At 45.8% G+C, this 25959-nt stretch overlaps 1 protein-coding gene across 1 annotated transcript in view; it reads left to right on the top strand.

Moving 5' to 3' along the window:
- The window catches only part of RNF43 (ring finger protein 43), a 61893-nt gene that overhangs the window by 23215 nt on the left and 12719 nt on the right, over window positions 1-25959 (top strand). The window contains exon 2 of the mRNA XM_028109302.2: window positions 23320-23442. Within this exon, the coding sequence (XP_027965103.2) occupies window positions 23320-23442 (123 nt within the window). The remainder of the gene's footprint in view (window positions 1-23319; window positions 23443-25959) is intronic.

The following is a 25959-nucleotide window of genomic DNA, read 5'->3' as shown; positions in this document are numbered from 1 at the left end:
GAGATGATGTTCTTTCTCAACTTAGCTATTGCTCTTAGAAAAAAACAATCTACTTCCCTCCACCCTCTGTATGCTGCCCCATAATAAATCCAGCCTTGCAGATCTGATGTCTTAGGGGCTTCTGTTTCATGTGGTGGTGCAGATTTCTGCTTCACTTCAAGGGTCTTGTTTCCCTACGCTCATCAACCTCTAGCTGCCAGCAGTGAAGACTCTTACTTACCTACACCTCCTAAACTGCTTAGAGAGGAATCCGGTTCTTCTGGCCTCAGTGCTGACCTTGACCCCTTTCCCCAGTCCTGAGCAGTTCTGGAAACTCTGCCCCCTCAGCACCTAATTCATGCCTGATTCTCTAACTTTCTTGCCCTGGCCTCAGGAGAGAGAGCACATTCTGAACACTCCTCCTTTTGTGTCGGCATCTCTGTGAGGTGCTTTGGAAAGACTCCAGCCAGGCATGGAAGGGCTCTTTGATAATATCTGACGGGTGGGTAAGAATTTCGGGCACCTGGCCAAGATACACATAGCCTGTAATCGTTAACTCAGTCTGTAAACAGTTCAAACGGCACTGAGAGGCCGTCAGTTATTACATTAGAAGAAGCCTTTCATCTCTCTTGCTTAGAAGCCAGGCGTCCAGCATTGGCCCTCACTGTGGCGATTGGAAGCATAGCCACCGAGGCCTGAGACATGCAGGGCCGTACAATGGACCCTGCTCCGACTGACTGACTTCCAGACTTTCAGCATTGGAGCAATAACTAAATCATTCATTTCCTTTTGTTCTGCACCTGGCTGATGCTGGAAGGAAAAGGGGGGGGGGGGATGGGAAGAAAGAAAACCTTGACCAGGAATACATAGTGGGGAAGGAATTATCATCAGAGATTGGAAATTTCATTTTCAGTTCAATTTTCCTACCCACATTCGTGTTCTCAAACCTTTACAGCCTCACAATTGACGTGCTCGTTTGCTCCAAATTGAATCCAACTTTGGTCCTCAGTATACTCCATGTCTTCCATTAGCTTTACAGTTATTCAGTATTACTGGACCCAAGTACAAGGCACGAGGCTCTGCTCTGGAGAGGGCCCAAAGGAGCATAAGATAACAGACATCCTGCCCTCAAGGTGCTTACTGATTGAGACCTTAAGATAATACTAGATATATTCTAGAGATAACTACCACCATGAGAGTTTATAACACGCACCAACTAAGGCCTACAATGAGTTTCTGTGGGAGCTCACAGTAAGGAGAAAGAACAGCAACGTGGATAAGAGTGATCAGGGAAACTCGTTTCCAATTCTATGAGAAATCTTACATTCAGTCCTTTTCTTTTTATTACTTTCTTGTCTTTCATATTTCTCATCAGTTTTCTTTTGCCTTTTTCATTAAATTGCTGATTTTGCTATAGCCACATATTGAGTGTTCGAGGCATATAGTAAATGGAATTGTTAAGCCTCTTTTAGAATTTTTCTGATGAATAGAATTTTGCAAAAGTAGAGTTATGAGACCTGCCTTCCCACGGGGCATTCTGATACCAAGTGCAACTTACTCTAAGCATCTTAATTGTGGAAGACCCTTTCCTGATGAATATTTTTAAAGATGTTCAGAGTAGTTTTAAGGCTGTCGTTGCTGAAGCAGTTTATGGTACAAAGCACAGGAGCAAAATTTAGATTAGGCCATAGGTTTTAAGTGAAAGAAAGAAATAAAATCCTACACTCATTGTATTCAAGGTGAGCACCAAAGCCCCAGATTTTGCCCCTTACACCAGACTCCCAAGTGTAAAGCAGCTAGAGTCTTTTTCTCTACAAAACAGTATCTTAACACTTGCCTCGTTTACTTCAACTGAAGGAAAAGGATACAGCCATAAGACATTCTTCCAGAAAAAAGCCAGGACTTTTTTGGGGGGAGAGCTGCATTATATAGTCAACTTGACTAGGGGCCCTCATGACTTAGTTAGAAAGCCCTGATCTCGGGCCTCTTTATTTTCTTTGTTTCATTTTCCATTTTGCTCAGCTTTCTGGATCACCTTTTCATTCCCTTTCCATATTTTGGGGTTTGCTTCTGACTTACTATCCAAGTTTCCTTTGCTGATTCTGAATGTAGCTTTAGAGGAGCATTGATATAATAAAAGAGAAGGCATGGCTTGAGGATGTGCAACCTTTTGCTCCATCCTGTGTTCTGCTTCTGATTTACCAATCTGCTGAGGATGAGCCCTTTCTGTTATCCAGGATAACTAATACTTTCCCCTAATTCATAGAAAAAAACAAAACACAAAACAGCTCAGTCTTAAAAAAAGAAATCAAGTCCTTTAGAAGAAAACAAGTACTAGAGAAAACAAAACCAAGTTTCTTTACCATTTTCTCAGCATTGTTATTTGTTTATAGTAAACAGGAGAGTGGTTATTTGAAAGGACGTATTAAATCACATTTATACAGTAGAATTGTAGAAATACAAAATTCATAAGGTACATACGTACACAAGGAAGCTTCGTGGCTTGCTATCTGATCCACCCAGTTCAATGCCCTGGCTAATTCTGAGGTCATTTACAGTAGGGTTTAACAGGAGGAAACAGTGGAGGGAGTCCCTGCTCTTCTACCCCAATATAGTCTGTTTTTGGGGGGGAAATGATCATTCTTGAATTTTGGCTTCTCATCCTCATTGTTTTCCTTATGCATGTACTAAGGCAACTGCCTAGAATCATTTTGGTCCCTCTAGATCAGCACTTCACAGATTTTAAGGTATATCAGAGCCAGTTTTAGAAGGCTTGTTAAAACAGATTACTGCGCCCTACCCCCAGAGTTTCTGATTCCATATGCCTGAAGGGAGGCCTGAAAATTTGTATGTCTAACAAATTCCCAGGTGATACTGATGCTGCTGGGTCTTGGGGACTAAATTTTGAGACCCACTGGTCTAGGTTACTGCCTCCTTTATAAGCACGAGGACGTTAACAGATAGCCACAGCATCCCACTTGCATTGAAGTGACTGTGACTTTACTACCTGAAAGTGAACTCTTGGTGAGGAGAGAATTTGTCCCTGAGTGACAGGGACTGAGTGGCCTGAAGGCTAGATCATTTACCTACAGGTCCCTGGCAAATGGCTTACTGACTCTTTGAAGCAGCAGGTAGCTTGTGGGTGCTTCCTTTTAGAAAAACTACTAGCTGGCCTACAGACCCAGCAGAGGACATAAGGAGAATAAAACCAATGCTTTTGATTAGCTTCCGTATCTTCCTCAGAAGATTCCAAAGTTGCCTTGCCTTTAGGAGTTCTCATTTTTCTTCTATCCACTTCCCTGAGCCACAGAACCTTTTAGGTTGTACATGAGGTAATTTTAGAAGCTAAGTGAGTGGAATTTCACTCTCGAGAGGCAGGCTACACAGCACCATCTCTTCTGGATTTATTGCAGTGGGACTAGTTCAAGCGAACCAACAACCACAAACTCTGCTTTTAAATTGGATTCACTGATATAGCCATTTTAACTTTTTCTAACTTAATATTTAAAATGTTGGGGCGCCTGGGTGGCTCAGTTGGTTGGGCGACTGCCTTCGGCTCGGGTCATGATCCCGGAGTCCCGGGATCGAGTCCCGCCATCGGCACCCTGCTCAGCAGGGACTCTGCTTCTCCCTCTGACCCTCTTCCCTCTCGTGCTCTCTATCTCTCATTCTCTCTCTCAAATAAATAAATAAAATCTTTAAAAAAAATAATAAAAATAAAATGTTATAGCAATAGTACTATATCTGGAGACATAAACAGTATTTGGCAGATTTGTATCTCCAGTCCTGTCCCTTGCACTCAAACTCTGATTCTTATTTCAAATTGCGTATAGGATTTAAATGTTCGTCTCTAATTCAGCATTTCCAAGACTGAATTAGTTTTCCCTGTGCAAAATTAACTTCTTTTTCCAATATTCTTCTTTGGGTTGATGCAACTCCCCACCCTCTCACCACCTCCCGCCAATTCTCCAGGTGTAGAACCTTTAGCTCCCTTATTCTTACAGTTCGATCCGTCAGCAAGTACTTTCAACACTTCTTTCATAATTTCTGTGATTCATCCTTTCACCTTTTAACTGTTACACTAGAGTTCAAGCTCTCATCGTGCCATGCTGGATTCTGGAACTCTCTAACTGGCTTTCCTACCCCCAGTTTCTTTTCATTCCACTATAGTTTTTACTCTGTTACTCAGTTGTGTTTAAAATACTGTGTTTAGTATTTTAGATTCCCTTGCTTAAGATCCCCTTGCTTAAGAATTTAGAGTGATTCCCTTTTCTCAAATGCCAGCAAGGTCTAGCTCTTATCTCCGCCTTCAGTGGCTTTCACAATTTGACCCTACCTCAGCTATCTAAACTATCTCTGCAGGTCTATTTTTCATTCATATAAGTCTTCTTGTACTTCGAAGACTTGAGAGAAACTGATCAAGAACCCTGGTTTTCCTCTCACTTGGCCCCATGTTTTTTCTCAAGGGTGTAGCTGGGAAGTTCCCAAAATCCATTTGACAGAACCTATGGATCAGTATGCCCTTATTTTACATATGTGGTTATTCTTCTCTTACTCAATTCAGTCTTCCTTAGGGGCTAGCTTAAGAATCATCACCTTGGGGAACCTGGGTGGCTCAGTCAGTTGGGTGTCAGCCTTTGGCTCAGGTCATGATCCCAGGGTCCTGGGATTGAGCCCCACATCAGGCTCCTTGCTCAGTGGGGAGGCTGCTTCTCCCTCTCCCTCTGCCTGCCACTCTGCTTACTTGTGCTTTTTCTCTCTGTCAAATAAATAAAATCTTAAAAAAAAAAAAGATTCATCACCTCCACAAAGCCCACGGGACCTATTGGCTGTGCCACACAATGTGACACTCGATAGTATACCATTGTATGCCACCATTTAGTTGTGTTCATATGTTACCTCCCTAATAAGACTATAACGCCTGGGCTGGATCTAACATAATTTTGGGAAGAAGATAAATGTTCATCAAACACTTGCCAACTAAGAGACCGTATTGCAGGCCCAATCTGATGTGCCCATGGGGCAAATCTTCATGTGTTTCCATCCAGCATCCTACTCAATAGCAATATCACATGACTCTCTATATCTTGACAAGGAGCATTTGGGAGCTATTGATCTTCCTTGTAACAAAGGGCTTGGGAAGAAAATTGTAGCAGCTGCTATTTTAGGGAGAAAGATGGCTCCAGAAATAGGCCTGATAGTGTCCAGGCTAAGAATCAGACTTAGTGATAGAGAGCAACTCTGCTAGTTAGGTATTTGGCTCAGTAGGGAGTTCAGCTCTGAAGTATTTCAGGTAGGTGTGACTTGAGCAATTAGATATGTTACTACTTTCTGAAGTAAGCCTACCTAAAGGCAAAAGCATGGCCTGATGACAGGGTGATTACTCCCGCACTGTGAGTTCTCATTTATAAGCTACACAGAGGTACCCACCCGAACAAACACTAATGAAGAAGCAAAGGAAAAGGCCCAGAACCTAAATGTAGTCACTGTGTCAACAGCAATATCAGATAAGGTGATTTTTATGGATTGGGGGTGTGGTGGGGAGAAGAGTCGACGCACCTGTGGTTGGTGATTCAGAAACTTGGTGCCACATTATATGGCACCATGAAGCCACCTTATGTTCCAGCCACCCCATGGTGGCTGATGTCATATAATTACCCATTTGCTAACCGGGCCAAGAGGAAATGGATTGGATGAAAGCCAGAGTAAGGTATAGTTACCTTGTAGTTGAGCCATAGAACCTATGAAACCAGATGGCTTTGGGGGACTTCTTCCTATACCAGTGAAGCCATTGTCATTGTCAACCTCATAGTGGTTGATTTCTTATAGGTGTCATGCATTTTTGCTTGCCTATTCCTAAAACAGATCTGTTCTTATCTGAATTTATTCAAATGAGCTCCATGTCTCACAAATTGCCAAATTATGATATCTCAATCAGGAACAGGGTCCAGACAATTCCTGTTGGCTGAACTAGGACTGAACTTAATTCTAGACTGACTCAGCTTCTCTGTTAAAGTTGTTTGAAATTCTGATATCCCACCAGAGATTGTTTCTAAAGAGTTCTCAGTGTGAAGTATGAATCACAAACAAATGGACTCTCGGGAGACCAAAAGCACAAGCTCTCAATATTAATTCAGCACGCATTTATTGGTTGCCTGTTATATTAAGGCAATGTGCTCTGTGGGATATAAAGAAAACCCTGCCTTCAATTTAGTAGCTAAGAATATAAAGGAGAAGGTGAAAAGTGCCACACCATAAATACAAACAAGTTGATTGGGACATTTCAGATGAACAAGAGATTCTTCATGAGAGAGGTAGCATATAAATGTGCCCTTGAGTGAAAAGTAGCATTTTAAAAAGTGACAGGATAGGAGTAAAGGCATTCCAAGAGGATGCGAGAGAAGAGTAAGACCGTTTGGGTTGGACAAGCAGTATAGTACATTTAGGAGGGAAGTGGGAATAAAGCTGAAAAAGCAGAGGGGAAGAGGAAGGAACTAATACTTTTTGAGTGCCTACTATGTGCAGGAAATGCTGGTACTTTAAATATGTTATTTAATCTCTACAATGATATTCTTGCATGGGTAGTGGTACCTGCATTTTTTTTTTACCCATAAAGAAACCAAGACTCAGGAGGTTAGGATACGCACTCAAAGTCACACACATCTTTCAAGTGACAGAGCTGAAATGTGAAATCAGGTTGTCTGATTCCAAAGCCAGTGCAGAGAGCATTGAAGCCTTGATTTGATAGGCTAAGAAGTTTGAATTTAATTCAGAAGGCAGTGGAGAGTCATTGATGGTATTTGAACAGGAGAACAATATGATTGGTGCTATATTTAGGAAGATTGCTTTTGCAGAGATATAGAGAGAGCTTTAGAATGGTGAGAGACTGGAGACTAGTTAAAAGCCTATTGTATTGCTTCAGACTCCAGGGACATAGAGAAAGTAGGTTTCCAAGAGGAGTTTGAGTGATTGGATGCAGGAAGGGGGGGTCCTAATGACTCTGAGGTGCTCAGCCTGGGTCTCTAATGACAGTGCCATTAACAAAAACAGATGAGTTAAGAGAGGTTACTGGTTTAGGATGGAGTACAGGAAGAAGATGATATGTACGTTTGGTGTATTTGAGTTTGAGGCACCAGAAAGACTTCAAAGAAATAATGTGTAACAGGCATTTTGTAGTGTAGGATAATTTGACTTAGGAGACAAATTTTGGAATTTGTGAAGATATTAGAGTGAATAAGAACCCCAGAAGAAAGGTAATAGAAATCAGAGAACATCTCCTTTTATTTATTTATTTATTTTTAAGATTTTATTTATTTGAGAGAGAGAGAGAGCATGAGCAGGGGGAGCAGCAGAGGGAGAGTGAGAAGCAGACTCCCTGCTGAGCAGGGAGCCCGATGCGGGGCTTGATCCCAGGACCCCAGGATCACGACCTGAGCCAAAGGCAGACACCCAACTGACTGAGCCACCCAGGCGCCCCTGCATCTCCTTATATTTAAATAAGAGGAAGAAGAAGAGAAGAGGAAGGCAGAGGCATCAAATGAGGGACAGAGAAGTGGGGAGAGAGAATAGAACAGCATTATGTGACAAACAGCAAGTAGGGAGAGTGTGAAAGAAGGGATGTTCAACACATCAGAAGTAAGTTAGGGATAGTGGTCTTGCCTTAGCATCAGTCCACTTTCTTAGAAAACAACTGGCACCATACATCCTTTGTCCCCTCTTCTTTCAACTCTGTTATGGAGGGAATTAGTCAACCAGGAGAATTGTTTTCCTGTTAAAGATGTATTTGGTGATCACATTTTAGATTTAAGCTAGTGAGAGCTCTCAGTTTTGCTGCTGGCAAAATAAAGTGAACGTTTCAGGTCTTGCTCTAAATCATTGGGGGTTTAGTTCCCAAGAAGGCTCTTAGAATTTTGCCGCTTTTATTCCTTTACTCTGTGGCTCTTCCTATGGTCTGCCACATCTCCTTTCATTATATTTAATACATGTAATCCATGCCCAGAATTTGGGATTCCTGGTTGCAAGCCCAATATGCTTTGTGCTTTCTCTTCAACCTAATTTGTAAAATGGGTGGTACTAATAAGGGAGAATAAAATAGCTGATGAAGGATTGTAAAGTACTTTGCTAATAAAAAAAAACACAACATCAAAGCTGAATAATAGTCTTAATTCAGGGCAAAGGGTTCCATTAGCAGGGTAAAAATAAAAAGGACAAAGGGTAGTGTTGCTTTGTACCTTGATAACAGTGTACAAATCAGAAGTGCTGCTATTGATCCTCATTGCCCTGTGAACTCTCAACCCACAAATTTGGCTCCACTCCTTCCTAACTCTCCAAGGACTTCCCTTACCCACTAAGTCTGGTGATGGCACCTCTCCGAATGTCCTGACCAACGCAAACAGGAACTTCTGTTCAGCAGAAGCTAACTGAGAAGACTCCTCTTCCATTTATCAGTGCTTTGATTATCTTTTCATATCTTTTACTATCTGCACTTAGCAAGAAAAATAAAGAGGTTTGAGCAATTAGGAAGTAACAAAGAACTCATAGTTCACAAAGAGCGAGTCAAAGGATGCTTGGAATATTTGAACATACAAGCACCTCTGGCATGAGGTGGCCTGTCTACATCGTCAGGACCAGAGTGGGCTGGAGGGCCGAGCAGGCTGCGGGGAGGCTGAAACAGGAAAGGCGATGATACCAAGTGGCTCCTCAGCTAAAGCCTTTAAAATTTGGGCTTCAGACACATCAGCTTTTCAGAGTAGAAGGATGGAGAAAAGAAATATGATTCATCTCTCATTCCACTTTAGGTAAGAAAAATGTTATCTAAATACGTTATTTCATTTCATGTTAATCTGACCCACTCAGAAAAAATATGGAGTACTATTGGCAGTAAATCAGCTCTGAGTCTTTCCAGACCTTTTCCATGCAGATCACTGGCCCGAGTCCTCATAAAATCTTGGTAGGAACCGAAGTTCACCGGGGACACTCAACCAACACCATGGCCTGTGGCCCGTGGGGGGCAAGAGTTTCTTTGAGTCAATGCTGTAGGGATAAAAAGCTAAATAAAATTGTTTTTAATAGTCTCTAATTGGTTCCTATCCTGGAAGAGCTTCCCATCAGATCTGGGAGATTAGACAAAAGGGCCCAAAAGGCCAAGGGAGCGCTTTCAAAATAACATCACAAGAATAAGTTATTCTGCCCATTCATTCTGCATTGTCTCAGTGCGGATGTGCTGTGATCTGTGAGTTTGCATGCGCCGTGTGTTGTTGGACAAATGGCCTTGAGCCCTTGTGTGCGAGCGTGTGTATGCATGAGCATAGACTTACAGTTAGGCTTTAGTCTCTAGAAAGCAGGAGCCCACTCCCTTTTTTGGCAGGGGGAGATGCTTTCTCTCCCATTAGGGATTACGTTCAACTCAGCACACTGATACTGAGGGAAGACAATAAAAGAGTAACTGGCAGGGGGGGGCGCCCGGGTGGCTCAGTTGTTAAGCGTCTGCCTTCGCTCGGGTCTTGATCCCAGGGCCCTGGGATCGAGCCCCACATTGGGCTCCCTGCTCCACGGGAGGCCTGCTTCTCCCTCTCCCACTCCCCCTGCTTGTGTTCCCTCTCTCGCTGTGTCCCTCTCTGTCAAATAAATAAAATCTTTAAAAAAAAAAAAAAAAAAGAGTAACTGGGGATGGGGTATTAAGGAGGAAGATTTTCCTGAAAGAAGTGAGTTTTGTTCAGGGTTATGGAGGAGATTTAGGTGTGATATAAAAAGGAAGGGAGCAAACTCTCCCTTAAGAGGTCAAAACACTGTAAAGCTGACTTTAAAACCTAAACTTACAGGGAGTATACAGAAGGTTTTCGAAGAGAAAGGAGAAATCTGAAAATAAGCATATCCTGATCAAATGACAAAGATACCACCAGATTTATTTGATCTCACATCTCTTTATTAAAACAGATAATTCTACATGCATGCATTTTTTTCTTCACATCTACTGTGTGTCTGGCATTATGCTCATTGATAAATAAGGCCTAGTTCCTGACTTGAAATAGGTCAGGATCTACTTTAGAGGGAGGAGGAAAGGGCTAATATTTTATTGAAATCTAAGAACCAGGCACTGTATTGATACAACTGTAAGAGGTAAGTGTTGTGTAAGAATTTTGAATCTATCACTTTAGGGGACCAGTGGGGGAAGTGTTTAATTCCGAGGACTGAAGGCTGCTCAGAAGATTACAGAAGGACTTGGCTGACAGGTTGAGGGTGAAAAGGGGTGGAAAGCTGCAGGACTCAGACCTTGGAGTCTGGCTCACAGGGGAAGGGGAGGTGCCTTTTTTTTTCTCTGTAGAGCCAAGGAGATAGGGAAAGGCCCATGAGAAGAAAGTAAAAGGAATTTAGCAGAGAACCAAACTACTTTCCCAGCTCATACTTTTTTTTTTTTTTTTTTTTTTGGTAAACGACTACTTCAGAGCCAAGACACTGTTTTTCTGGTTTCATTGTCCTTAATGTTAGAACCCTGCCAGAAGAGGCCCCTTAGAGATCTTACTCTTTAATTCCTAGGAGCCCAAGAGATGCTGCTATGAGGAATTACTAACATCTTCAGAGGACGGAAACATCACTGGCACCAATGCCAAAAATCCAGGCACTATGCACGGAGACCCAGTGAAGTGCTGATGCCCAAATGCAATCCCCTCCAGGCTCTCACAACACCATCTTTCACTTTTTCTTTTATCTCCTGCCTGGAAGCCTCCACCGTGGGTGGGAATAAAAACCTACTCTCCTGTTGCATCCAGGCTGCTGCCAGTGGTCTGTTTGCCTTGTTCTTTCCTGGCCGGTCATTAAACAGTTCCCCCAAAGCAGGCCTCTTCCCCAGGGCCACCCCATGGACAGGGATTCAGAGCTGTGGTCAAAGGGCTGTCAGCAGTCAGGCTGGAGCCTTTGGGTTGTCTCCAACACAAGCGTCTTCTGACTGTTGCCTCTTCGGAACAGAAGCCTCCTTGGCCCGATCTCAACCCCCAGTGGCTTCTGAGGACAGACTCTGGGCATCCGATTTGGCCAGTGGCTTGAATAATTTTGTCCTTCTCCTCCTAATGGGATTTCTTAGTGCAACTACCTTATGTCCCCTCTGTTGTTTCTTGACCAAAGCGCAGGCCCATGCTCCATTTTCTCCCTGCTCACTTTCCAGTGTAAATGCAGCCTTGTGTGTTACTGCCCAGGAGCTGGGGATGGGGCTCAGCCAAGCAAATACCATAACTCCCCATCCCCGCTCACAATGTGGCAATTAGAACCTGAGCATTGATTTAGTTGAGCTGGCCCATCTGGATAAGGTATCTGCCCTCAGAGGACATATAAGCATTGCGGCAAGCAACTGGCACAGAGTTTGCAGGGCAACCTGAAATTCCTACAACCTCTGAGCAGCAGACTAGGCCTGAAAGACATGGGATGTGTGAAATAACCAGATTAATGTAGCTACTTCACACTGTTGCATGTAAACTCACATGCAAAGTAACCGTACTTAGCAATGCTTGAGTAGCTCTGCTGGTAGTCCTGATATGCCTCTGGCGTATTGAAGTCAATAATCTGATTTCCTCAAGTTTCATTTCTTTGGTCTTTTTTCACAAAGCCTGTCTAGTTTTAGTCTTTGGCCTTTTCAGCATTAAAATCTTAACATAAATAATTACTTAAACAACAACAACAACAACACTACCTGGTTCCAGCAGGGCTCTGAATTCCCACCATCACTGGCATGAATTTGGCCGCAAGAACAGCAAAATTGTAGAGCAGACTGTGTCAAGGCTGTCCTCAAGGAACACACTGGGTCAAGCTGGAGCACTGTGGGACTGCTATTCACTACGTTACTGCGGTAAGAGTGAAGGCCATCCCCTAGGAGGAGCCCTGGCCAAAGCCTCCTGGAAATGGGAGGGCAGGTGTCACCCTAGCAATACTGTCACCTGTGTCAAGACCTCAGCTCTTCTGCAGATGACCTCTTTTAACAAGACTTAGGTAAATGAGGGGCCTCAGGTGGTGCTTCCTGAAGGATGGAGGTCAGTGAAGGGGGTAGGGTCTCCCGGGGACAGTGGTCACTGAGTGGCAGAACACAGCTGACATCTCGGGACCTCTTAGTGTGGGATTCTTAGAGGTTTGATCCCTGAGATCCTCACCTGGTGGAGGAGAGGAGTTCACACTGCGTGACTAGGGTGTCTTCTAAGGTCTTGACCTTCGTGGGCCTCAGAATCATGGCATCCTATTTCATAGCCTTCCTTCTAAAGAGCATTGATGTAACCAAAATGATATTTGGTGAGCTCCCTCTCCTTTGCTCCTAACTTGATGAGTAGCTTCCTGGTGCCCCTGTAACCAGAGGTCATTCTGGGCTGAGTCAGGACAAACCCGGTTTCTGTGTGGGAATAGAATGGGCAGAAGCCCTACCTCTTGGGTTGCTGAGATTTTCCTCCTTCTCTCTGTCTGATTATTGCCAAATAAGATTCTTTTCTGATATCAGTTTATTTCAAAAGCAACTTAGACAGTTAGTTCTTTCTTCTCTCTCCTCCCTTTCTTCTTCCTGCTCATGACTCTGCTTATGACCCGGTGAACCACCCATCCATAGATGCGAAGCAAGGTGTGGGGTCAGGAAAACCCCACCACGGGGGCCATTTTAGCGTCATGAGGTCCATTTACATCATGGAGCTTGGCCAGGATCCGAGACTAGGAGAGATGGAATTTTAAGACTGAAGAATGAAGCCTTTAGTGTGGAGCGAGACAGTGAGGGAAATTGTAGTCTGGCTGAATGACCATTATTTGGGTCTGAGCTTCTGTGACCTCTAATTTCAGGACACACCTTTTTCATCCTAAACAAACATGGACTATCCACTGGGAAAGCACCTCTGAGCAGTGTCTGGGTCTGGCTGCCTTTGTTGTGGCTAGGAGAAGAGATGAGATAAGCCCTAGGGGAGGGAAAGGAAGCCGGGGCTGCTGGGCAGAAAGAGCCTGGGCCCGGAGGGAAGATGAGCAAACAGACCTTGCTTCTGTGTTGTTGCTAAGAATGATTCAAGTTTGAACATTCTACAGATGGAGGTCCTGAAGCCTTCCATCCATGCATTGCAGCCATGCATACAGCGTCGGCTAATGCTTGCTGCACCTCACAGAACACCTCCCGCTGCATGCACCCGGACGTGGCATGGCAGGCACAGAACACCTCCCACTCCATGCACCCGGACGTGGCATGGCAGGCACAGAACACCTCCCGCTGCATGCCCCCGGACATGGCATGGCAGGCACAGAACACCTCCCGCTCCATGCACCCGGACGTGGCATGGCAGGCACAGGACACCTCCCGCTGCATGCACCCGGACGTGGCATGGCAGGCACAGAACACCTCCCGCTGCATGCACCTGGACGTGGCATGGCAGGATAGAGAGGGGACTGGGATTGAATCCTGGAGACCTCCACCTCCTTTAACTAGCTGTGTGACCATGGGCAGTCTGTGACTTGAGTCTCAAATTCCTTATCTGTGAAAAGGAAGTTTTGAAGGGCCCCTAGAGGCATGAACCAGGCCCAGCAATTAGCAATTTATATCTCTTTATAAACTGTATGGCAGCTGGATTCAAATGAAATTTTATTAATTCTTTCAGCAAATACTAAGGACCTCCAAAATGCAAAGCCCCAGGCTGGACTTTTTTTTTTTTTTTAAGATTTTATTTATTTGAGAGAGAGCGAGCAAAAGTGAGCAAGATCACAGAAGGAGAGGGAGAAGCGGAGAGCCAATAAGAGGCTTGATCCTGGGATCCTGACCGTAGCTCAAGGCAGACGCCTAACCTACTGAGCCACTCAGGCACCCCCCCCCCAACACACACACACACTGGACTTCTGATGAGCTCATTTTCCCTCTCAGACTTTGTCCCCTTGCTTCCTGTTGGAAGCTGGCACATCATTTCCGTTCTCTTGTCAGCACTCTTGCTGACCTGTCTGCCGGGAGGTTTTCTGGATCAAGTGAGAAACACGGGAGGCCTCGGTCACCCGTCCTCTCTCTGCCAGTCTACTCTCGTCAGGGAGCCCAAGGCTTGTCCAGCCCACCGATACTATTTTCTTTTGTACTTTAAAAAATTACACAATTAGGCAGGAATACCTTTTCTTGTTAAAAAATTAACATAATAAAGGGAAACTCCTTTTGACAATCTCCCAGCCTCCCAGGTTAATTCAGTAGGGAACTCAGCCATCTCAAAGATAGTAGTGACAGGCTAAGGTAAGGAAGATAATAAGGTCTAGAGGTTTCCAAATCCAAGCCTGATCAATCACCCTTAGGCTCTAACCTGTGGTTGTGAACATTGACCTCTTTCGATAAAGGATAAGGTGACCAAACTGGGCCTCCCTGGCTATTCTGGAGCTGCGCGCAGGAAGCCGCTGCTTCAGGCCCATCTGTTTCCCAGTGCCCGAGCTGCAGGAGCTTGACTTTATGGTACTGGTGTGTCCTACTGCTAGAGATAAGAGTCAGGTAGTTCTAAGTGCAGGTAATGGAGGTTGCACAGGAGAGATTGATTATAAAATCTGAAAAGAGGAAATGGGGAGAAAGGTGCCTTTGATGCCTGGCCAATGTTCCTGATTACAAAGGCAAAATTGTAGCAGGCAGTAAAGTTACCTGTCCAAGGCCTGGGTGAAGGTCCGTATGTGGAATCAGAACTAAGAGGTTATTGCAGCAGAGGTGGGGGCAGGCGGGTGGCTGGAAACAAGAGACGGTAAGAATTGCTTGCAAAAGCACACACCCTAAGATGAGGAGATGCCGCAGATAAAGAAAGACCAGCATTAAGTTTGGGGCTCTGTTGAGCCCTGGAATGCCCTTTGTGAGGAGGTAATGAGATCACATGGCCTCCTTCATGGGAAGGAGGCGGGCTGAGAACTGGAAGAGCTTGTTCAGTGGGGTTTGGAGGGCTGAGCACAGAAGGGAAGTGACCGTGGATAATGAGCTGCACCTTGTAGAACACTGGCATTCAGAGGCACTGTTGACAATCACCAGGGGAGTAGCACTCAGAAAGGTCTTGTCCCTTCCAGCGACAAGGAGAGATTTTACTGTTGCAAATGCAACAGTAAGACAACTACCATTTAATGAGCATTTACTGAGTTTTGGGCTCGGTGCTAGGCACTTATATCCATTATCTCCCGTCTTCATGATAATCATCCCATTCTGCAGGCAAAGAATGTGAGGCTCAGAATGGCTAAATAACCCGCCCAAGGTCACACAGGCAAATGATGGAGTCAGAATTGGAGCCTTAGGTCTGTTTTGGAAGGGAGGGAGAACACCAGAACAAAGAAGTTAAAGGAGGAACACAGAGACATGGAGAACAGATCCAAGAACAGGAAGTACAACGCACACTGCTGAACATACTGCTGAAGGACAGTATTCATGTCTTTACATAGGCGTGTAAAATACATGCGCAAAGCTGACTTCTCAGCCTGAGTGGCCTGGACCCTGAGAGCCAGCTCAGGCTCTTATGCATTTGCCCCTCATGGCAGCATCTGGGACAGGGCGTCCCAACGCCTGGCCTTTCGGGAAGACACAGATAGCCAGTCCTTAAGCCCATCAAGTGTTAGGGGGCCCTCCCCAGCCACACCTCCCTGAATGCTACCAGCCTCTTTCTCTTGGCTCTTCCTGGTGTCACTGACAGGACAGGGGCCTCCTCCTCATTAGGAGACCTTGCATCCTAAGGAGGCAAGTGCATTTGGATCTATTTTCTTCTCAGGGGCCCTCTTTCCAGCTGAAATCCCCTGGAGGAGGGAGCAAAGACAGCCTGTGTTACACCCAAGGAAGACTGAAACTGCTTTGCTAGGTAATGAACAGTATCCTGCTTGAATGATCTTTTTTTTTTCTTTCCTTTTTTCTTTTTTCTTTTGGTTTTGTTTTTAATCTGAGAATATTTGAAAAAGTCTTACTGTAAAAGAGTCAAACCATACAAAAGTGTAGTGAGTGTGGTTTTCATGCCACAAATATAACTATACAAGAAATATGTTTTCTTTTTTTAAAGATTTTATTTATTTATTTGACAGAGAGAGACACAGTGAGAAAGGGAACACAAGCAGGGGGAGCGGGAGAGGAAGAAGCAGGCTTCCCGCTGAGCAGGGGCCCAATGCGGGGCTCGATCCCAGGACCTGAGATCATGACCTGAGCCTAAGGCAGACAGACGCTCAATGACTGAGCCACCCAGGCGCCAAAGAAATATGTCTTCTTGAGAGCTTCCCCTCACAGAGCAGCTGAAACAGAAATATCTAAAAGACCCCTCTGACATTTGTCCCATGCTGGTCACCACAAATGTGCCCATTGTTCAAGCACAAGTGTTCCCTTGGAATCCATGGAGGTGCATCATCTTTGCCTGGGTCCAGCCTTCCAGAATCTACCGCTCCTGGGGCCCAGTCTGCAGATTCCCACAACTTGGCATATCCCCAGACTCTGCCCCCCATCCTGTAGGATTCCAGGGACTCTAATGGCCCCCACATCACCCCCATACACACTCCTTTCTGCCTCCAGGACACTCACATTTTCCTCAAGGAGTTCAGTCTTTCACAAAAGCCAGGAAGCTAGGTCTTTAGCAATACTTGCTTTGGGCAAGTTCCCGTGAGGCAGGGAAATAGACGGAGAGGCTCTCTTCTTGGAATGGCAGGAGAGAAAAAGAGAACAAATTATAAATAGCTCTCATTCTTTTCTGTTCTTCCAGCTAAAACCAAACTCAAATTGATATCTTGGTATATCATCCTGTGATTGAAATGTTCAAAGCAAAACGCAGAAGTCTGTCTTCACTGTCTTCTCTCTATATCCTCTCCCAAAGCCACATTGCCAGAATTTTGGTGTGCAGTGTGTTTCCTTTATAGTTAACTGTCAGCTGTCTGGTTGTAGACCTTTAGTACTTAAGTATTAAAATATTGACCGAGTACCTACCGTGTGGCAGGCACTGAAGGGGCGGCGGGAGCCAGTTATAGCCTGGGGGAGAGGGAAGTAAGCAGACATCTGCGATACCACCGCACAGAGCTGTGATGGGCGCAATCCCGCGTGCTGACGGGGCCCAGAGGAGAGGCCTCTGACCTATCCTGGCAGAGCTGCAAAAGCCAGAAGTGTTCAGAGACATGAAACACGTTATTTCTGGACCATGGGTTGCAAGGGGGGAAGAAGTATGGGAAGGGAATGGTAAGCCCAGAGCAGGCAGAGCCTTCTACGCTGTGCTTATAAATACAGACTTTGTTCCAAGAGCTATGAGAAGCCTTTTGAAGAGCTTAAAGTGGAAGAGTGACACACTCAGGTTAGCATTTTAGATCACTCTGGCTTCAGTGTATAGAACTGTGGGGGGAGATGACCCCAGTTAAGAGGTTATTTCAGTAGACTAGAACAGCCTGTATTAGGGTAACCAGAGCAGGATCGGAAGAAAGAGGACACAGAGGGGACATGTTTGGGAGATACGATTGTTAGGATCCGGTGATTGGTGGCTGTTGCTAGTGGGGGTACGGGTGAAGGAGCGAGCGGAGGCTAGGAGGACAACCTCTGGCTTGCGTAGCAGGCGGATGGCGCTTCCGATCCCTAAAATAGGGAACACAGGAGAAGCAGTGTTGAGGGATAAAATGATTAGTTCCATTTTGAACATGCTGAGTTTGAGATGTCTCACTTAAGGGTCTTCAGGCAGACACGTCCAGGCCCTACGTGTTGGACATTTGGCCTGGAACTCGACAGGTCTGGGCTGCATATATGTGATCAGCGATCTCTGTGTGGAAACCAAAGGCATGCACTGGCTGGGGTCCCCCAGGGGGTGCATGGGGAGTAGAAAGAGAGAAGGGCCGAGGACAGAATCCTGGAGCTCGCCACCAATATTTCAGGGACTCGTTTAGGAATGTAAAATTAGGATGGCCATGAGCTGGGGGAAGGCATCGTGTTTTCAAAGTTTAATGGGAATTATTCTTAATTTATTATGATATTTTTTATATTATCCTACTTTTCATTTCTTCTGATCTCAGCTATGTAATTCTGGGCATGTTACTTAACCTTGGGTTTTTTTTTTTTAAGTTTTTTTAAAATTCTAATTAGGTAACATAAAGTGTGTTATTAATTCCAGGTGTAGAATTTAGTGATTCAGCACTTGCATACAACACCTGGTGTCCATCACGACAAGTGCCCGCCTTTATCCCCATCACCTCTTCAGTTCATCCCCCCACCTCCCTCCCCCCTGGGTACCATCACTTCTCTACAGTTAAGAGTCTGTTCCTTGGTTTGCCTCTCTCTCTTTTTTCCCCCTTTGCTCATCTTTTTTTTTTTTTTTTTTTTTTTTAATTTGACAGAGACAGCGAGAGGTTACACAAGCCAGGGGAGTGGGAGAGGGAGCCGAAGGCAGATGCTTAACAACTGAGCTACACAGGCGCCCCTTTGCTCATTTGTTTTGTTTCTTAAATTCCATATATGGGTGAAATCATATGGTATTTGTCTTTCTCTGAGTTATTTCGCTTAGCATAATACTCTCTAGCTCCATCCACATCATTGCAAATGGCAAGATTTCATCCTTTTTTATGAATAATAGTCCATTGTATTCATATACCACATCTTCTTTATCCATTCATCAGTCAGTGGACACTTGGGCTGTTTCTATAATTTAGCTATTGTAGATCATGCTGCTGTAAACATCAGGGTGCATGTATCCCTTTGAATTAGTATTTTTGTATTCTTTGGGTAAATACCTAGTAGTGCGATTGCTGATTGTGGGGTAATTCTATTTTTAATTTTTTGAGGAGACTTCATACTGTTTTCCACAGTGTCTGCACAGTTTGCATTCCCACCAACAGTATAAGAGGCTTCCCCTTTCTCCACATCCTTGCCAACACCTGTTCTTTCTTGTGTTCTTGATTTTAGCCATTCTCACAGGTGTGAGGTGATATCTCATTGTAGTTTTGGTTTACATTTCCCTGATGAGTGATGATGAGCATCTTTTCATGTGTCTGTTGGCCATCTGTATATCTTCTTTGGAAAAATATCTATTTATGTCTTCTATTTTTTAATTGGATTATTCATTTTTTTGGATGTGGAGTTGTATAAATTTTTTTTCCTTCAAATTTTTATTTAAATTCTAGTTAATCCACACACAGTGCAATATTGGTTTCAGGAGTAGAATTCAGTGATTCATCACTTATATACAACACCCAGTGCTCATCACAACAAGTGCCCTCCTTAATGCCCATCCCCCATCTAGCCCATCCCCACCCACCTCCCTCCATCAGCCCGCAGTTTGTTCTCTAAGAGTCTCTTATGGTTTGTTTCTCTCTCTCTTTCTCTTAGAAATTCTTTATATATTTTAGATACCAACCCTTTATCAGATATGTCATTTGCAAATATCTTCTCCCATTCTGTAGGTTGCCTTTTAGTTTTGTTGATTGTTTCCTTCACTGTGCAGAAGTTTTTATTTTGATGTAGTCCCAACAGTTTATTTTTTATTTTGTTTCCCTTGCCTCAGGAGACATATCTAGAAAGAAGTTGCTGTGCCCGATGTCAAAGAAGTTACTGTCTGTGCTCTCTTCTAGGATTCTTATAATTTCAGGTCTCACATTTAGGTCTGTAAACCATTTTGAATTTACTTTTGTGTATGGTGTAAGAAGGTGGTCCAGTTTCATTCTTCTGCATGTTGCTGTCCAGTTTTTCCAACACCAATTTGTTGAAGAAACATTCCTTTCCCCCATTGGATATTCTTTCCTGCTTTGTTGAAGATTAATTGGCCATATAGTTGTGGGTTCATTTCTGGGTTTTCTATTCTGATCCATTGATCTATGAGCCTGTTTTTTGTGCCAGTACCATACTGTTTTGGTGACTACAGCTTTGTAATATAACTTGAAGTCCAAAATTGTGATGCCTCCAGCTTTGTTTTTCTTTTTCAAGATTGCTTTGGCTATTTGGGGTCTTCTGTGATTCCATACAAATTTTAGGATTGTTTGTTTAGCTCTGTGAAAAATGCTGGTGGTATTTTGATATGGATTGCATTAAATCTATAGATTGCTGGGGCACCTGGGTGGGTCAGTCTGTTAAGTGTCTGCCTTTGGCTTGGGTCATGATCTCAGGGTCCTGGGATCCAGCCCCACATTGAGCTCCCTGCTCAGTGGGGAGCCTGCTTCTCCCTCTCCCTCTGCCCCTCCCCCTGCTTGTGCACTTTTTCTCTCTGTCAAATAAATAAATCTTTAAAAAAGAATAAATGAATCTGTAGATTGCTTTGGGTAGTATAGACATCTTAACAATATTTGTTCTTTCAATCCATGAACAAATGTCTTTCCATTTCTTTGTGTCATCTTCAGTTTCTTTCACCAGCATTTTATAGTTTTCAGAGTACAGGTCTTTTTCACTTCTTTGGTTAGGTTTATTCTTAGGTATCTTGTTGGTTTTGGTGCAGTTGTAAATGGGATTGATTTCTTTTTTTATTTTTAAAGACTTTATTTATTTGAGAGAAAGAGCACGAGCAGGGGCAGAGGAGAAACAGGATCCCAGGACCCTGGGATCATGACCTGAGCCTAAGGCAGATGCCCAACTGACTGAGCCACCCAGTTGCCCCAAATGGGATTGATTTCTTAATTTTTCTTTAAATGCAATAGATTTCTGTACGTTGATTTTGTATCCTGTGACTTCATTGAATTCGTGTATCAGTTCTAGCAGATTTTTGGAGGAGTCTTTTGGGTTTTCTATATATAGTATCATGTCATCTGCAAATAGTGGAAGTTTGATTTCTTCCTTGCTGGTTACTTAACCACTTAATGCCTCAGTTTCCTCATCTTTAAAATGGAGACAATTGTTTCTAGCATTATCATCATCATCATTAGCATGGACAATGGAGGGCTGACTCTGTGTTCATTTGGAGTTAACATGACTCCAGAGGCTGGAGTCAGAGCTGGGTTCTAATCTTGTGTGACCTTCACTTCCCTGTGCCTCAAGCTTCATTCTCTTCTTTAGATGGGGATGATCACAGCTACCTCATAGTGAGATAACATCTAGAGGGCCTGGTATGCAAGAGGCATAATGGCTAATTTCCTCCTCTTCCCTCTTCCATAGCTTTTCGTTCAGGACCAGACAAGTCTGGTGACTCTGACACTAGGTTTTTTCTCCTGCATCTCATCAGAGGCTTCCTACAATATAGCACTGCTTTGTATATGCTGGTTCCCTCTGCGGAGGTCTGGGGGCAGAGTGGTGGTTAAATATTTGCACATCTTTCTCTAAAAACAACTCTCCTCTGAGGTGACTGTCCCCCTCAGTTGACTCCCTGGCCAGTGAGAGGCGTGTTGGAATTATCTGAAGAAAGCTGACCATGGGTCGTGGTAGGGGAGCAAGCAAAGCAGTAGACGCCCATGGCTGCAATTTGTCGTTCCTGAAGGAGGATCCGCCACCTTTTGTTCTGTTGGGATAACTGACTTCTGCCCGCTCACCACACCAGACAGTCTTCTATCAGCACCTGGGAGCTCCTTCTCAAATGCAAATCTGCAGTTTCTGCTCCTTGGTCTGGTGCTTGCTGACCTTTCCAGCCTCATCTCCTGCCTTCCCTTCCCCACCAGACCTAACTGCCTGCTGTCCCTCCCAGCCCCCTGCCGGTGCCTCCGTGCCTGGGCACAGGCTGCTTCCTCTGCCAGGAATGTACCTTCCCCCTTCCTGGCGATCCAGCGGGTGAGCACATACCTATTCAGTACCCAAGGGAGCACTGAAGTCACTCTGCCCTCCCACAGGCCCTTGAATGAACCTGCGTCATAACATCACAATACAGTGTGTTTGTACACTTGTCTTCTGGGCTTCTCTAAGGCAAAGATTCTATCTTACTTATTGTTGACTCCCCCATGGATCGTACAGTGCCTGGCACCAAGGAGGCCTTCAGTGTTGGTAGAATGAAGAGATGAAGGGATGCCTGGTTGGGCAAATGGGCAGACAGACAGACTCATGGGACTTGCTGAGACAGGGGTACAGACTCACTGAAGTGAGAACAACCTGGGCCCTGAACTTTTTTGGGGGCTGGTGGGGGGATGTGTGTAATTTTTCTCCCACACTAAACTTCGGTCACCACAAGACTAGTACTCCTTAAATTCTGGGAGCAAGAATGGCACTCTCATCTCAACACCGCCTGGTGGAAGATGTGTATTCACAAGGCTAGACTTCAAAGCAAGGTGGTGTGTGTGTTTGAGAACCCACTATGTTCAGGGGACTGCAGGAACACAGTGAGAATAAATAGCATGAAAGTGTCCTCAAAAAGTCACCGCGCTCTTAAATCCATCATCGGCATTGGCATCTTCAGAACGTCCTCATAAATTCAAAATGCCGTCTGGTTCCTCTGATGGTTCTTTCTGGAAGTCCTTTAGACTGCAGCAGCAGGAGAGAGGGAAGTATGGGCACCTCCCTCATACAAAATCCCCTTTCTTGCAGCATACACTGGGTTTCCACCACGTAGGAACCTCTAGCCCATAGCATTATCTAGGGCCAAATAAATCATACTTTGTTCTCACAGCACCCTGGGAAAATTAGATTCAAGTGGGCGTTTGAGTCACCTTGAATGACAAGCGAGTATACAGAAAGGCACTCCTGTCCCTCTGCAGAGGGGATCCTCTGGTCTGTCAGCACACATCGGGCCCCCTCGCCCCTGAGTCATTGCTCCACACCGACTGGGCTAGGGGCACAGGGTCCTGGACTGGCCCTGCCACACCCTCAGAGCAGAGGTGCTGGGCTGGCTCCTCGCCACTGCATCATTCCTGAGGACAGGACAAGCTCCCAGTAAGTGTGACGTTTAAGGCTGTTGGCCAAGCCTCATCCGCAAGTAGGGTCTTCTCCCTTCCCGTGCCCTGCTTCATCTCAGGTTGGGCCCAGGGCAGGGGCAAAGGGAGATATTGAGAGGAAAGGGGCAGCACCAAGTGAGAAGACCCAAGCCACGTGAGAGATGGGGATCTCAGGGGCACCCCGAGAAGGCAGGAGGCACTGGTAGCACCCAGAACTGCCCTGGGAGGGCATGGAGGGAAGGCAAGATTCTGAAGGTACTGACGTGGGCTCTTAGCCTGGGGCTTTGGAGCACGTGGAAGAAGTAGGAGGTGAGAGAGGCTGGGCCAGTGTGAGGGTTGTTGGGGTGGCTTTGCAGCAGACTCTTCATGGAGGTCCCCCTTTTGGGCACCCCTCCTGCCCCCCACCTCCACATATTCTTGGCCCTGGCACCCCTGAAACGACACCTGATGGTTACTAGCTTCCTGTGAGGCCATCAGATAAGAAGGCCCACTCCTTCATAGCACTATGAGACCTGCCTGGCCCTTGCCTGGAACAGTGGGCAAGTGCTTGGCTCCCACCACTTCCTGCTACCCCCTAGAGCCTCCCTAACCTCTCTTTCTCTCTCCCTCTCTCTGCAGTCCCACCCCCTGTACCTGTGCAATGCCAGTGATGATGACAATCTGGAGCCTGGATTCATCAGCATCGTCAAGCTGGAGAGTCCCCAGCGGGCCCCCCGCCCCTGCCTGTCCCTGGCCAGCAAGGTGGGTTCACACCTGACCCCCCCACACACTCTGAACTTCACCCAGATCCAGGCCACGAGAGGCCCCTTTGTTCTCTGTCCCCTTGTCGCCTAGCAGTGATGTGCCCAGTTCACTCAGGTTTTCCTAACTCATGATGGGTCTGAGAGGGGTGGAAATTCAGGCCCCCGTCCTTTCCCCACCAACCACGATCTACCAGCAGAACCTTCTGACTGTCATCTAGGGCATGCTCCCCGCCCCATAACCTTCCCCATCACCTGGAAGTTCCTAGACCCCTTCTCCTGCCCAGCATCAGAGCAAAAAGGGGTCAGCTGAAGGGCTTTTCCACCTCTCAGAAATACTAACTGAACATATGCAAGAATAGCAGAAACAGAAGCTGTTGCCCTATCTGTAAACAGTTCACATTCTTCCTCCAAGATGGCAAATGGGGGGCTCTTCATTTCCATGGGGCACAGCTGGCTGGGGCTGGCAACAGCTGCCCTCCCCGCGCCCCGCACCTGGGCTCTCCCCTTTGCCGTGCTCCTCCCTGGCCTGCTACCTCAGAGGCCCTGTGAACATGTGCATTTGTGATCCCTGCTCTAACGTTACTTACTGTTCTCTGTGCTCTGACTGTGGGCCAGGTGGGACAGATACTCTCGTTTACTTTGCGCAACAATCAGGAAAGCTAGACATTTTTATTCTCTATTTGACATGTGAGACAAGTGAGGGTCAGAAAACTGAAGTAACTGGGGCACCTGGCTGGCTCAGTCAGTGGAGCATGCAACTCTTGATCTCAGGGTTGTGAGTTTGAGCCCCACCTTGGGTGTAGAGATGACTAAAAGAATAAGGAAACTTAAAAAAAAAAAAGAAAGAAAGAAAGAAAAAACTAAGTAACTTGCAAGAGATAGCTAGGAAGGGGTGGAGCTGGGATTTGACCTAAGCCTTGTCTAGTTCCCAAACCTGGGCTTTTAATCTCCCTGCCCTGTTGCCTCCCATTCTGGCTGGGAACACTGAATGTATATGAGAAGATTCTCATGGTGACCTAAGCCAGAGCGTTGTTAGATTCTGTGCGGCAGACTCAGGTCGACGTGGGGCAAGGGGTCCAGCTCCCCAGTGTGGTAAAAGAGGAAGCTGACAGTCCCCAGCTCTAGCCGGTGCACCTGCTCATTGTGCTGAGGCCCAGATCCCCCTGGGGGTTTCCTGATCCTCCTGAGGTCTGCTTCCTGAGCCAGGAGTCCCAAGAAAACAGCCTGCGTTCTTCCGCGAGCCCACCAAGGGGGGCAGGGTTGTGGACGGGATTCTGGATGTGGCCCCACACGTGGGTGAAGAAATTCTTTTTTTTTTTTTAAGATGTTATTTATTTATTCGACAGAGAGAGAGAGCGAGAGCAGGAACACAAGCAGGGGGAGTGGGAGAGGGAGAAGCAGGCTTCCCACGGAGCAGGGAGCCTGATGGGGGGGCTCGATCCCAGGACCCTGGGATCATGACCCGAGCTGAAGGCAGACGCTTAACGACTGAGCCATCCAGGCGCCCCCTTTTATTTTTTTCGTTTAAAGATTTTATTTACGGGGCGCCTGGGTGGCTCAGTTGGTTAAGTGACTGCCTTCGGCCCAGGTCATGATCCTGGAGTCCCGGGATCGAGTCCCGCGTCGGGCTTCCTGCTCAGCAGGGAGTCTGCTTCTCCCTCTGACCCTCTTCCCTCTCGTGCTTTCTATCTCTCATTCTCTCTCTCTCTCAAATAAATAAATAAAATCTTTAAAAAAAATAAAGATTTTATTTACTTATTTGACAGAGACAGACACAGGGAGAGAGGGAATACAAGCAGGGGGAGTGGGAGAGGGAGAAGCAGGCTTCCTGCCGAGCAGGGAGCCCCATGTGGGGTTTGATCCCAGGACTCCGGGATCATGACCTGAGCCGAAGGCAGACTCTTACTGACTGAGCCACCCAGGTGCCCTGTGGGTGAAGATACTCTGCCAGGCTGGCCGTGCTGATGCAGAAGGGGGCCACGTGGGGATGTGGGAAATGGGGGCCAGGACACACCTGGAAGAGGAAAGAGCATGGTTTCTATGCAAGACTGTGTGGGTCTTGGGGCACCTGGGTGACTCGTTAAGTGGCCGATTCTTGGTTTCAGCGCAGGTCATGTTCTTGGGGTGGTGAGATCAAGCCCCACGTGGAGCCCCCCCCTTCACTGGGCTCCGTGCTCAGTGGGCTCCGTGCTCAGTGAGGAGTCTGCTTCAGGATTCTCTCTCCCTCTGCCCCCCCCAAAAAATAAATCTTAAAAAAAAAAAGACTGTGTGGGTCCTTAATGGCAGAATTTTGAAGTTACCCTGCTTTTGGCTATTTCACTTCCCTTGCTTTACAGGATATGGGCAGATGTCATTCATTTATTCATTTGGTAGATGAGTGCCTAGTGTTTGGTAGTATGAGTGTGAGGGCAGAGAGTGTGCGTGCGTGCCTGTGTGTGTGAGATGCCGAGGTGGGGGCGGGGAGAGAGATGGAGGAAGAAGGGCTCAGAAAAGCTCTGCTGTTCTTCTAGAGCAG

Source organism: Eumetopias jubatus, unplaced genomic scaffold, assembly GCF_037043125.1.
Source record: "Eumetopias jubatus isolate StellerSeaLion01/CBP00866 unplaced genomic scaffold, mEumJub1_p1.0 scaffold_10, whole genome shotgun sequence".
NCBI classification, from domain to species: Eukaryota; Metazoa; Chordata; class Mammalia; order Carnivora; family Otariidae; genus Eumetopias; species Eumetopias jubatus.
The sequence above is the reverse complement of the archived record's forward strand: the minus strand, read 5'-3'. Positions and strand labels throughout refer to the sequence as shown.